The sequence below is a fragment of the Lutjanus erythropterus genome, chromosome 14 (assembly GCF_056507025.1).
Source record: "Lutjanus erythropterus isolate fLutEry1 chromosome 14, fLutEry1.hap2, whole genome shotgun sequence".
Taxonomy (NCBI): Eukaryota; Metazoa; Chordata; class Actinopteri; order Lutjaniformes; family Lutjanidae; genus Lutjanus; species Lutjanus erythropterus.
The window spans coordinates 19,001,396-19,014,961 of record NC_139330.1 but is presented as its reverse complement, the minus strand read 5'-3'; the positions used below and the strand labels follow the sequence as shown (position 1 = coordinate 19,014,961).

The following is a 13,566-nucleotide window of genomic DNA, read 5'->3' as shown; positions in this document are numbered from 1 at the left end:
AGCTGAGGCGGAAAAGCATAACAGAGAGAGCTGTAGATAATAAAACAGGTGAGATAAGGATGCAAATTACTGGTATGTCTTAATAGAATTATTGTTTAAAAAAACAAAACAAAAAACTATAACTGTAAAAAAGGGGGCCAACAAAGCAGTTTGAACAGGCTTGGGGAATAATGGATTATATGTAGCGGGATAATGTAGTCTGGATACAAAAAAGGCAATAGTATTCCATAACAATTACAGTAAAAAAAATATATAATTAGATTATAGATACATTTAGTAAAAATTACAATTATTAACAAGATTTGGATAAAATAAAACTTTTTTTAAAATAAAGAACTAGATACCACCACACTCAGTGTGCACACATTACACTATACATACTATAACACTGCAGGAGTCTCACAACTCCAGTGAAACCAGCTAATCTCACAACTGCTAATGACGCAGACCAGCCGCTAATGTTAGCCACAAAGGCCAACCTCTAACGTTAGCTACACAGAGCAGCTGCTAATGTTAGCTACACAGAACATCCGCTAATGATAGCTCCACAGACGACATGTTAACGTTAGCTACATGGCAGTCCAGTTAGCTAGCTACCTGTCCTACTGCTACTGCTACTGGTACTACTGAAAAATATTTTGGGACTGTAGGCGATGAATGGTATGTGGGTAAAAACACAAGGCCCTAAAATAAGCTTCTGTCAGTTTACTTGAAGTTTTAGTGAGAAATGTGAATAGCTTGTGCATAATTACCGCTATTAATCTAAACGTGTTTACTCTTAATAAATGAGGGAATTCAGCTGAACAAACAATTAACAAATCTGCAACAAGGCTGAACCGTTTCACCAGATTTTGTACTGGGGCAATCCAAAAGTAACAGGAAGTAAACAAGCTGCATTACAATGAAAATACATTTTTAAAGCAGCCCTCCCAACCCTGAGTATGACTCACTCTTTCATGGAAGGTTTGCATTCGTACATGCTTGGATTCAAGACACGGCATAATGCAGCCACACTGACGGAGCTGCAAACTTAATAGTCAAATCAAACTAAGCCTTCTGCATTTCCTTGTTCCATTTAGCAATCCCTCTTGTCCTTTAAGGTTTTATCAGTATTCTGGAGATAGAGCATCACATTATGCAGCGCCAACTACCCTGGCATTATCTCTGCTTGTGACAGATCGGCCTGCCATTGTGCCTGCCACAGTGCAGTGTGCATTAACATTAAACAGCTTGGCTGGCCGTCTGCCTGTCTCCGCGTCCTCCAGGAATACAAGGAGACTCGGCAGCCATGAAGGCAACTTGGAAAGCACCTGTCACTGCCGATGGCACGCCACACAGAGCCCGTGAAATCCACCACCTGAAACCCCACTTCAGTTAATAACAGCACTTCAACGAAATGAAGGAAAGTATGAAATTCAGTAACACTGGGGTACTCACATAATTTGATGCCAGGTCCGGATGTAGATAGTCGATGCCTGAAATGCGATTTGGACATTAATCAGTGATGTAATTAAGCATGAGGGGAAGTGCTTTGCAGAGGATAGCACGACCTCAAGTGTCTTATTGCTTATTACACCACATTAAAATATTTATTTAGTTTTTGTCTTAATGACACTGGGATATCAAGGAATAATTTGATTCTTACGAAAAACAAATAACAATTTGAAACAATTTGCTGATTAATTCCAGCTTCTCAAATGTGATGATTTGCTGCTTTTCTCTGGTTATATGAGAAAATGAAGATCTTTGGCTTTTAAACTGGAAATTTGAGCCTGTCTCCTTCGGCTCTGTGTCGTACACAGGCTACAGAACAGAACATCAAAGATGTATCAAGTGGCATTAAGAAATCACACTTGCAAGGATTATTTAACTTATTTACTAGAGTTTCTATATCACACTACTGTATTTGTGCATTTTTCACCTCATTCCTACCATATAGATACTGCCAAAAACGTTCCTGCCATTATTTGCTTTTGTGCACATCTAGGCGACCTAAGTTTTGTGTCAAAAGAGTGTCTCATCTGTTTGCAACTCTCTGACATTTTACCTTAACACTATTTCTTTATACATTTTTTTTAAATTAACTCCTTATTTGGGGATTTTTAAGTTTGAGATATGAGATTAAAGCTGAGGTAGGCAACTTATTTTTTGGTGTCAGTGGGCAAAAGTTCCATAAAAACATTAAGTGGTTCAAGTGGTGGCAAAAAAAGGCTTTAACTATGTGTCTATTATTACTCATTTTAGATTCATGAAGATACTGAATTTAAACCATCGAACAGACGTTTCACCGGAACAACTGGTAGGTGTCCATTATCAGGAATTAAGGACACCCTGTAGCCAATCAGAACTGACTATTCACTCGGACCACGGTATAAGACATCATCAGCTTAAACATGAACATAAACATGACGAATCAATATGAACCAATTCATATTCCTTGTAACAAATTTTATACAAACCTATCAATGATCACCATACATATTCTGGAAAGTGCCCTTTGGTTACTCTTCATTGTGTTGTTAATTAAGATGTGAACAAAGCAATTAATTGAATCAGCATGATGAATACATGCAAGTATAATTGAGTGCTTTCAGACAGCACTTAAGGGTAAGAAACAGCAGCACTTTATACTCACCATCGTCCATAATTGCGATGGTAACTCCTTTGCCTGTGTAGCCCAGTTGCCAAGCTTCAGCCACATTAAGATCCAGCCCAGGGGTCCCGTCTGCCTGGCCTGTGTTTATCTAATCACTCAGACAATATGGAGAACATCCATGACTCATGGCACCCAGGCGAGCCACCATTAGAAAATCAGTCAACATGGAGGATGTGTGTGTGTATGGGAAGCGGAGGCTGAGGATAAGGACTCCTTGGGGGTGGGCGAGTGAAGGTGAGATGCAGGGGAAGTAAATGTCAGCGATACAGCACATTCATCCGACGCGGCAGATGAATGACGGCAACCTCGCCATGGCATAAAAGTCACGGTTGCCAGTTAGAGTAAACAAGAGGGGAGGAAACTAGGCGGCATGAATGCACCGATGAGATGGCATGGGCAGTATTGGCCAGGCTAATTAATGAATGAATTACAACGTTGATTCAGGAAGTAGTGGGGAATACGCCTGGTCTCTCACTAATTAAGGTGAATTAAAGAATGTGGGTTACTCCTAAAGGTCAGGCGGCAGGCAGACAGCTGCTTGGCTGATTACTCACCAGATACCACTGTTTAGTGAATAGAGGGTCACTCATGTTGACTTCAATATCATTGATATTTCTGTAGCCTCGCTTCTGACGACTAAAACCCTCTTGCTCAAAGACATTCTTCACCTGTGGAAGAAAGCAACAGAAATACCAGGTCAGGGTCAGTCTGAAGTCTGCAATGATCTCACGAAACGTCTCAGAAAAACATCATACAAAGAGCAAAATGGAACCCAGGAACACACAACTAAAAATATTATTTCTTATATGATGGGTGGGATGTACCCCCTTAGAAATAAATAAAGGTGCAGAACATTTTATAAAGGTTCCACTTGAAACATTTATCTAGAACTCAACATAAAGGATTATACCAAGAACTGCCTGTGTAAGGTTTCACTCTGAATCCCCTATGTGAGCCTCTACAAAGAACCCTTCTATGGTATAATGGTTCACCCAGATCCCTCCCTGGGGGTTCTATCCAGAACCTTTCCACCTTCTAAGAATGCTAACAAGAACCCAACCAAGGGGTTCTACCAAGAACCATTTTATATTCCTAGGGTCTTATCTAGAACCCACTCATGGGGCTCTACTGAAAACCCTTTCATATTCCAAGGGTTTTACCTGGAACCCACCCAAGGGATTATACCGAGAATCCTTTTAGATACTTGGGGTTTTATCAAGGACCCATGCAGAGGGTTCTACCGAGAACTCTCTTATATTCTGGGGGATTAATCAAGAACTCACCCAGGTAATTCTGCCGAGAACTGTTTTATATTCCAAAGGCTTTATCTAGAACACACCCAGGGGGTTCTATGGAGAACCCTTTTATATTATGGTACAAGGAACCCTTGACAAAGTAGTTCTTCAAGGGTCAATCTTTGGAGAACTCTTTCTTACAAAAAGGGTTCTTGCAAAGAACCCTTGGTGAATTGTTTCTTCAAAAAAGGGTTCAAATATCTCTGAGTAGAACCTCAGCTCCTCAGGAAGAACTCTTTTAAAACACTTAATTTGAAGAGTGCAGGCGTGTGCGCAGGAAATCAGTAAACCCAGCTGTGCTCTACTGTACCATGAAGGCAGAACATTATGTAAATGAAAAGGGCTATTCTTTTCCTCCTAATCAGAGGGGCTGCAGCTGGAGCCAAGGCGCCCAAACTCACCTGCCGCACAAGACATGGAGGGTTTTTTTTTCCTCCCTCCTCTCAGTGCATTTTCAACAAAAAGCCATAGCAATTACGCTCACAAATAACGCTTGTATTTCTTTGAATCCTCAGAGACACTCAGGCAGATGAACAGCTGTGCTTTGGATTACAAATGCTCACTGAAAGCTGCCACAATGCTGTTTATCAAGCAGATAACACAGGGCAGAGCACATAAATGATGGGGATAAACGTCTTAGATGAAATTCAGGTGCTTGATTAGCTGGTGGCTGTCATCAAAGTGATTGTGTGTCTTTGACAGTGCATTTTCATTCCTGCCGGATTTAGATGCCAGGCCAGGAGGCAAACAATACACTCCTAATATTTCACCACCTTCATCTCTGCCAGTAGCTGTGAGGACAAAAGTGAGGTTTCTTCAAACGGGCACCTTCACACATTTGGAAAAACTGAAAAGGTTAGGAGGCAGGGGAGAAAAGGAGAGGCCGTGTTAATTTTGTTGACCAATAGTTTTTGTCGGTGACATTTTTTCACTGACGAAAACGATAAAAAAGTCATTCATGATGACAAAAACTATGATGAAATCTATTGAACTTTCGTCAGCGAATAAAAATGTTAGGGAAGGACGAGTCTCTTCATGTAGTAGTGAGGTTAGATGTACAACTGGATAGTACTGATCTGCCTGGGAAATTAACTAGGATGCACTTGCTGTACTTGAAGAAATGTGGTATACTTAATGTTAATGTTAAGAACTGGTTAATACATGCTTCCTCTGCATGATTGAAATCTGGGATTCTAAAGAAACATTTAAATAATGCATCGTCGTTTAGTTGACTAACATCTTGTGATATTTAGTCAATTAAGTAACTAAATCTAGACACTTCAGGTGACTATAAATGACTAAATGTAAATAGATAAATTTAAGTCACAACACTGGCAATACCTAAATCAAGCCTGAAGTGAAACTCTCAATTTGAAATATATTACCAACAACAACCCTGCTTGTCGACGATGTCTCAAGGACAATGACTTCAATTGAAACGTTTTGGTCTTTTTCTGTCTGTCTCTCTCTCTCTCTTTAAGTGTGTTTAGGAGCACTGGAAACTGGACTTTCTTTATATTAACACTATAAATAAATCTATATCTTAAACGTCTCATTTACTGCAATTCCATTCTTACACCTGTAGTGATGCTAATAATAACCAAACCAAACATTGTGAAAATGGGTCCCTGTGACTAAATGTTCATCTTGTGCTTATCCTTAGCAAATTCGCTCTGGTGTGACTGAGAGAAACAGGCATTGTCCAGTGTGTTTACCGCCACAGATAAGGGAGCAGAGCAGCACTTAGGATGGCCTTTTAAAATGGCCAAAGGCTATTCATCCAGACCTTTCTTTTATGGCGTACTCTAAGCAATCAGGAGGCACACACACTGCAAATCAACATGTCAGTAAGTCCTTTAAATGACAAGTCAGTCCTGAAAAAATTAAATCGCTCTGTTTGCATATTTATCCTTTGTCTTTTTAGGATAATAAATTGCTTTAATCTTTCTTTTATCGTCAAATAATTTCATTCACATTCAGAGGGAAACCACCAGCACACATTTCTACATTATCCCTGCGTTTCCCCCGCTTTTCTCCATCCATCATCAATTTTTTCCATCGCTTGGCAGGAGAGCTGGTATTTCCCTTGAGACAGCATGTCATACTGCCCACTCACAACATCAAACAGTGCCCGTGCACTGCCATCACTCTCCGCCTTTGCCCACTGCCTGCTCACAATGCTTCAGTTCGCTTCAAATCAAAGAGATGCCGTGCTGCCTCCCTCCCCAACCTCTCGTCCTCATTTCCCTCCTGGCTTTCCCAGCCTTGTGTCTCTCTGGGTCAAGGGATGTGGCTCATTCATAAAGATTGATCCAATGTTTTGTTTTCAGCCTTTGTTTTCTTTACACCCACTTCCCGGTGCTGTATGACTTGAACTGATTTTGAATGCATTTGTCACATGAAAAACTATAGGAGGAAGGAATCATGGATGGATGGACAGATAAGGTGAGGGCAAGGATGTGTGGATGAATAGACGTCTCATTTGGTAAATCAATGTGAGACATGAGATTTAAAAGGGCAAGGGATCAAGGACAAATAAGAATGGAGGAAGATGCGGAGGGATATTAGGAAGAGATAGCTGGTGAGGCAGAAGTGGGTCAACATGCTGCACTAATAGAGTCCAACAAAGAATAAGGCTCCTGGGACACACAGACGTCCATGTGATACAGTCTACAGTACATTCAGTGCTGCTGCTTGATTAGATATGTTTTAAACATGTTAAATGAGTGTAATGACCCTTTAAATCTAAACAAAATCATATAACACACTACTGCAAAACACATTTTTTTACCCTTAAATATGCACTCATAAAAATTAAAGGCGCTGTCTAGAACCATAAAAGGTTGTTCTGCTTGTCACCACTGGAGAACCCTTTTTTGTTCCTGGTAGAATCTCTTATAAAGGTTCTGCTTGGAACCCTCTCTTTTATATTCCAAGGGTTTTATCTAGAACCCAGCCACGCTTTTTTTTTTCCAAGAATCCCTTTATATTCAAGTGATTTTATGTATAATCCATTCAGCAGATTCTACTACTGAGAACCCTTTTATATTCCAAAAGTTTTATCTAGAACCCATCCACAGGGCTCTATTGAGAACTCCACAGGGTTCTATCATGAACCTGTTTATATTACGGTACAAAGAACCCATAATGAACCCTTGAAGAACTCTTTCATCCATAAAAGGTTGTTTGGATGAAAAGGGTTCTTAATGGAACTCCTACAAAAAAAACCCTTGACAAACCCTTTCTTCCCTTAGAAGCAAATGGTTCTTGGTAGAACCTCAGCCCTTCCGGAAGAACCTTTTTGGAACCCATATTTCTAAAAACATACGATTTAGGGTTTTTTTTGCATGCATTTTTCCTTATAAATGTCCAGATGCAACAAACTTTTCTTTTCGACAAAACTGCAGGTGTCAGACTGAGACATGTCCACCATACTGCTTTGAGAAATGGGACGAAGACACCTCAGAATGATAAACAGGCAACATTAAATCAGACGAGCTGACCTCATCCATTCCAGAGATGCACAGAAATCAATAACTGCAGTGTCGCATGTGAGCATGTCAAGCATCTGATTAAAACCCAGTGTGTGGAACGTGGACCTGCCCGTGTCCTTGCTGTCTCTCTTCCATTAGCTGTATTAGCTCGGTGGAGTGGCTCACATTTATTTTCATTAGCACCTCACGCAACTGCAATTAGAGAGGTTAGTTGATTGTCTGCAGCAGGACCTCCACTTTTACCGCCTCTGACAGTGGACAGAGCTAAAGAGACAGAGCTCAGCACGCAGACAAACTGTCTCATTCAGATAAGAGCTTGAAGACACAGTAGATCTTTGTGTTTTATATCATGAAGTACAAACAATTTGTCAGTTGGTTGGCTTTCCTTGAATTACATTTCCGTAAGCTGAATATTTTTGTGTTTTGGACTGTTAGTCAGACAGAAAAAAGCAATTAGGGCACATCATATTGAGCTCTGGGAAATTGTGATGGACATTTGTGTTAATATTTTCTGACCTGGTAGACCAAATGACTTATGGTAAATTGACAACAAATTAGTTCTAAATGAAAATAACCAATAGGTGCTGCGATATTATGAAGATAAAGTGACAAACTGTGTGGAGGTACTCATTAAAGTGCTTGTCATTGGTGGTGTATTGTAATATTACTGTGTTGTTAATAAAGTTTCAAAAGGGAAATAAAATTGCGCTGCACCTTGCGTACATCTAAAAATGTGGATCTAGAACGGCAGGGGCTCTCCAGTTCTGCAGATCGATGATACTGAGAAAGCTGCGAGCACTAATACGGGAGGCCAAGCCATCTGCTCGCTCCAAGTAGTTATGTTTTAAATGGGTTTTGTACTGGTGTTACAGTAAATTTTCATTTACAATGCAGTACACTACCACTGCTACACCTCCTGTTACAACAAGGCCCGCTTCATTATTATGTGTCTTCTCAAAACGCTTCACAGGAAAGCCCATGAAGGCAAGTTGTAAAAGACAAAAATGAAACATAACAAGGAAACACATTACCATATTTAGTAAAAAAAAAAAAAAAAAAAAAAAACTCTAACACAAAAACCTCACAAAGAGGCAAGTCTCTGACAGAGACTTTTAGTAAGCGATTTAGAGCTGGATATTGAATTAGTGGCATTCCACTGGGCTTTGAGTTGCCCTGATGGCAAAAACACAGTTGCATTTAGATTAGATTGAAAGTCAGAGAGCGCCAGGGATCTTTAGCTGTGATGCAGCTTGTGAAAGTACTACAGTATGTCAACAATGTAGTTATATAGGTACCAGACCATACTATGTGTGTCTGTTTATCTATGTCAACAAACAGTGACAAATGGCTTCTCTCCTTGTAATCCACATATCAACTATCACTCATTACGTGAAGAAACAATAGAGACTGCTGCACTGGGTCAATAAAGTAGTGCTCGTAATGTAAAAAGATGCTCTTCAAGGATATGGCCAATAATTAAATGAAAATAAAACTAACAATAACTGTCCAGCTTATTGTAAATTAAAGTGCAAAACAAGCAGTCTTTCCTTTGCGAGCTCTTTATTAATTCATGGATACGCCAACATGTTTTGAGTCAGAGTTCTCTTCATGGCATAAAGTGACAATAAGATTTAGAATTTTTTAATCAATATTTAATAACAAACCAAAATGTATAATACTGCATTTTATTTCTTTTCCTCGTCAGTTTTACATCGGGGTTTTGTTGTTATATTATAAGTCAGCACTTTTGTTTGTTTCCATCTTTTCTTTCTTTCTTTCTTTCTTTCTTTCTATCCATGTATTAATAAAGGATTTAAACATTTATCATCAGAGTGCCTCAATTCTTTCCGAACCACAAACTATTACTTTGCACTTTCGTTTTCAATAACCTGGTGGGTCATTATTTGTTTTATTTTCATCACTTATTACAATTCACGTAAGAGCTTTTAGGTTTTAGAGTTTTCTTTTTCCCAGAATTAATTCTAAATATTTAAATTTGGTTGTTCAGCTGGTGGATGAAAACAGACCTTTATTATCAATGTGCAGCCTGAAGGGATGATTTCCTGTTGATACTTGCTGGTGTGATATTAGTCACTGTTCAACTTGACAGTTGCTATAATGAATGTGAAAATCATAAGACACTGACTGGGGATCAGTCCTCCTGATGAAATTGTACACCAGAACATTTCCAAAACACAGAAGACAACACAAGTCACACAAGTCACAGTCCATACTGAGAACACCATTAAAGGGATAGTTCAGATTAAAAGAGAGGTTGCATGAGTTACTTATCCGTGTTATTGTGTAGCTTCAGTGAAACCAAACTAATCTTTTTAAAACTCCAAAGTCACACAATAACACAAACAAACAAACAGATTGAGGCAGCGGGTGGACAGCCACCCCCATGTTCTGTGAGTTAAAATGACTGATTTTGCCCATGGAGCTTGGTTTGTTTGGAGGGGGCAGTATTTGGCTTGTATAACAGCGGTTTCCTGTCAGAAAATGCTGTCTGATGGCAGGGTAAAGCAGTGAAAATATTCTACATCAAGCATACACTTAAGCTCTTTAAGAATTCACAGCTGTGCATTGCTTAGCTGAGGCTCCTGCTCCTCCTCAAAACAGGGGATGTTTCAACTGCTATCTACTTTCAGTAACACCTCATCCAATCCCGCTTCAAATAATCCAAACAATCTTTTTAACGCATATCAACATCAGCATGATAAATCAGTAATAATTTTTACTTAAATGTAGATGGTATCCTGTGGAGAATACACATTGAACTTTTGATCTTGCAGTTGTAGCTGGAGTTTGGCTGGATGAAGAATATGATGTGCCCAGTTTCTTCTTTTTGATATAATTTGTGATTTTGTGAATCTTCAATATTATACTATAATAAGTTTGTACATTATATCCATTGTTAAAATATGCATTCATCTAGTGGATTTTGATGTCATGTCCTCTGTCCCAGGTATACCTGTGGTGTTTTCTATAAATGTTTTGACTTTTGCAAGCTAGGTGTATCCAGCTTTCTTTCAGTAATGTTAAAGCCCTGATTTTGCTTTGTATTCTACATGGATACTCAAAATGACAATCCAGAGTGAATGAAGAGCCATACTAGGCACATGCATACAGGAAACATATAGTGCTCTTTTACCAGTGTGCATCACAATGTGTGTGCTTACCCTGCGGTCTTTTTGGAGCCGCTGTCTGCTGCGGGCACTGCGTTTGCTCCGCCTCTTTGAAGTGTCCTGAGGATAGAAGTGAAAAAGCCCCTCTCCAAAGGGAAGCTGGGTAAAAAAGAAAAAGAGAGGAAAGTGGATCAGCAGCAGAGCTGAGCGCAGATGAGGACAGACACAGAGGCAGCAATCATAAAGTGTGAACGGCAAATCCGAAAATACAATGGATCATAAATGGCGAAGGACAGCGGGTCATCCTCCAGGTGGAAAAAAGGGCACTGATTACCTGGCTTTCACTGAGAGTCTATTTTAAGACACTGGAGGAGAACACTGCTGGAATCAACCATAATAAATCACAAGGGCAGGCAAATGAGATGCATCATCCAGAGCTTTCCCTCCAGCGCTGTGCACAGATTAAAGACCCCCTTATGCTTTAGTAGCAGCCAGGGTACAGGTCAATCCTCAAAATAAATGCTTTCAGATGCGCCTGTCAGATCGACTATGGAAAGGAAATTCTCTTAGGACGAGGATTATTCTTATCTTCCACTGCTCTTTAATTCTACCGCTGCCAAAAAGCAAATACAAATACTGCACTTTAGTTGAATTCCCTCTTCATAATTAAGGTGCATTTGAATACTGGCTGATGGAAATCTCTTTCTCTATCTTTTATCTCTCCTCGTGTTCACATTTGTATGTATGTCCCGGTTCTGTGTCCCGGTCTAGTTAATTAAACAACAATAGAAGATAATTCAAACAACACAGACATTGTTTAATGGTGCATATCCCATTAAGACAAATATAGCTGCCGATTACATAACCTGGGAGGGAGGGAGGCAGAAGATGGAGGGGGGGGTTGATCTAGTGCTTACAAGAAAGGAAACTGGCACAAAACCCACTCAGATATCACATTATGATGAGGTACACGTTGAACCAGTGTGTTTTTTGAGGTAAAAAAGAAGAAGAAGAAGAAAATCCTCATTCAGAGCAGAGCAGACACCTCTCTGTTCGCCGCTACGCCTCACTAGCTGAGGCTCCAGCCAATTTCACCCACACATTTATTTTGACATGTGACAAGGTGCACACACTGTCAGGATATTATTTCCATTGGTCTCCCATAAATGGCTCGTTACACGTCTTTTGACATGTTGTGCATGCATGCATTTGTCCAGCTATTTAGTAAGACATACTGTCTCAGGTGAGTAAAAATGTCATGTCTGCCGGGGAGGCCATGGATGCCACAATTATATACAATGTAAATATCTAACTAATTTGATTTTATTTAGATTTTATTTGCCCACACATATATAAAAAACATAGCTATGTATACAAAGAAACAGAAAACCTGTGATGGAGAAGTGCAAAAGGTCCTTAGAGCCACTCTCCAGTTCACACCTAAATCCATTAGAAATGAATAGAACAAATCTAGCATTAAATTATATATTATATTACATATCTAGCTGTCTATGAAAAAGAGAAAGGTGTGTTTTTATAAGTGTAGGGCTACCCCTTTTGACAAACCAGGTAACATAAATAAACTCGACTATCCTCATCTAAATTCAGCGACTAAAGACACAAACATGGAATCTCTCCTGTTGTCTACAACTTCATGTTGTGAGCCAGACCCGTTGTTGTGTGTGTGTTTTTTTTTTCCTTCACACATTAAAAAAGTGTCTTTTCCTTTCTACGACACTGATATTGGATGAGTCTGGAGATATAAATGGATTTGGCAGCTGTGCATCCCCAGGGGCCATAGGCCACTGGGCAACCTACTAACTAGGGCCTGAATTTTGAGTAGGAATGACGTCATCAAATTAAGCAAAAGTGTAATGAAGTCAAACCAAAAGAAAACCTTGAGAAAACCTCTCAGTATCTTCTCTACAAGACTGCTTGTGCTGCTATACACAGTATGAGTATTTCTGATTGTCACAATGATAGAAACGCTGCCAAATATCTTTTAATCTGAACAATTCTGATTTGCAACAATAAATATTTTATTTAAGTTTAATTTCCTTAAGAGAAAGAGAGAAAAAAAACCCACATAAAGCCAATAATGCGTGACAATTTCATCCTACCTTTCGGGCACTCTGGAACCCATGTTGTGTTGCAAGTTGGTGCGCCTCATCCTGTGCGTCCTCCCGCAACTGAACCAGGAGATGGTCCGTTAACGCTCCCTCCGCAGCCTGCGTCGCCAGCAGCAGCAGCAGCGCGTTCAGCAGCACCATAAATCCCACGGCTGTCCCATGTCGGGGAGATCCACGCATCGTGTCTGGGTTGTGTCAATCCGTCTGCCTGCCTGCCTGCCCGTCGGAGTGAAAAATCAGTGTGCGGGATGCTCCTCGCTCGAGATGGGAGGAGGAGGAGGAGGAAGAGGAGGAGGAGGATGCAAAGGGGTCGAATCAAAGCTTTTGCGGGCGCATCTCCTCGTCGGCAGCTGATGAGACCGGTTGAAGTTGTATTTCACCGAGGTGTCGTGCTGCTCTGGTGCTGGTTCGAGTGGGGAGGTGGTGTGTGTTGTGTGGAGCCAAACCTGCATCCTCAGCTTTCTATCTCTCCTCCTCCTCCTCCTCCTCCTCCTCCTCTTCCTCTCATCTGAAATTCATTTACCTTACTCGCTCGGGTACTTTGTGACGTTGTACCAATGGGCTCCGGCGGGTGTGTCTCGTCGTTTCCTCCCCCCGGATGAGCTCGGGGACACTTTTCAGCACCTTGGAGAATTCCTCCCATCACCGTGCAGAGTTAGGAATTTCATTGCTTATCCGATGATGGCCTCATCCCAATGACAAACACGTGCACATAATATTCCAGTAAGGACTGTGTGCCATATATATTCATGATGACCTTTTTGAAGGAATACTTTAGGGAGACCGGATATGACAACACTTTTTGCTTGAGCACAATACAGTATTTATGTTAGATCTCTGAAACTTTGATATGCAGTATCCATA

At 40.3% G+C, this 13,566-nt stretch overlaps 1 protein-coding gene across 1 annotated transcript in view; it reads right to left on the bottom strand.

Annotated features, from left to right (window-relative positions):
* Window positions 1-13,211, bottom strand: part of pcsk2 (proprotein convertase subtilisin/kexin type 2) — a 35,541-nt gene extending 22,330 nt beyond the window's left edge. Inside the window, exons 1-5 of the mRNA XM_084735348.1 lie at window positions 12,694-13,211; window positions 10,628-10,732; window positions 3,211-3,324; window positions 2,636-2,744; window positions 1,438-1,475 (exon numbers count right to left, since the gene is read on the bottom strand). Of these exons, the coding sequence (XP_084591474.1) occupies window positions 1,438-1,475; window positions 2,636-2,744; window positions 3,211-3,324; window positions 10,628-10,732; window positions 12,694-12,882 (555 nt within the window). The 5' untranslated portion in view covers window positions 12,883-13,211. The remainder of the gene's footprint in view (window positions 1-1,437; window positions 1,476-2,635; window positions 2,745-3,210; window positions 3,325-10,627; window positions 10,733-12,693) is intronic.
* Window positions 13,212-13,566: the final 355 nt, after the last annotated feature.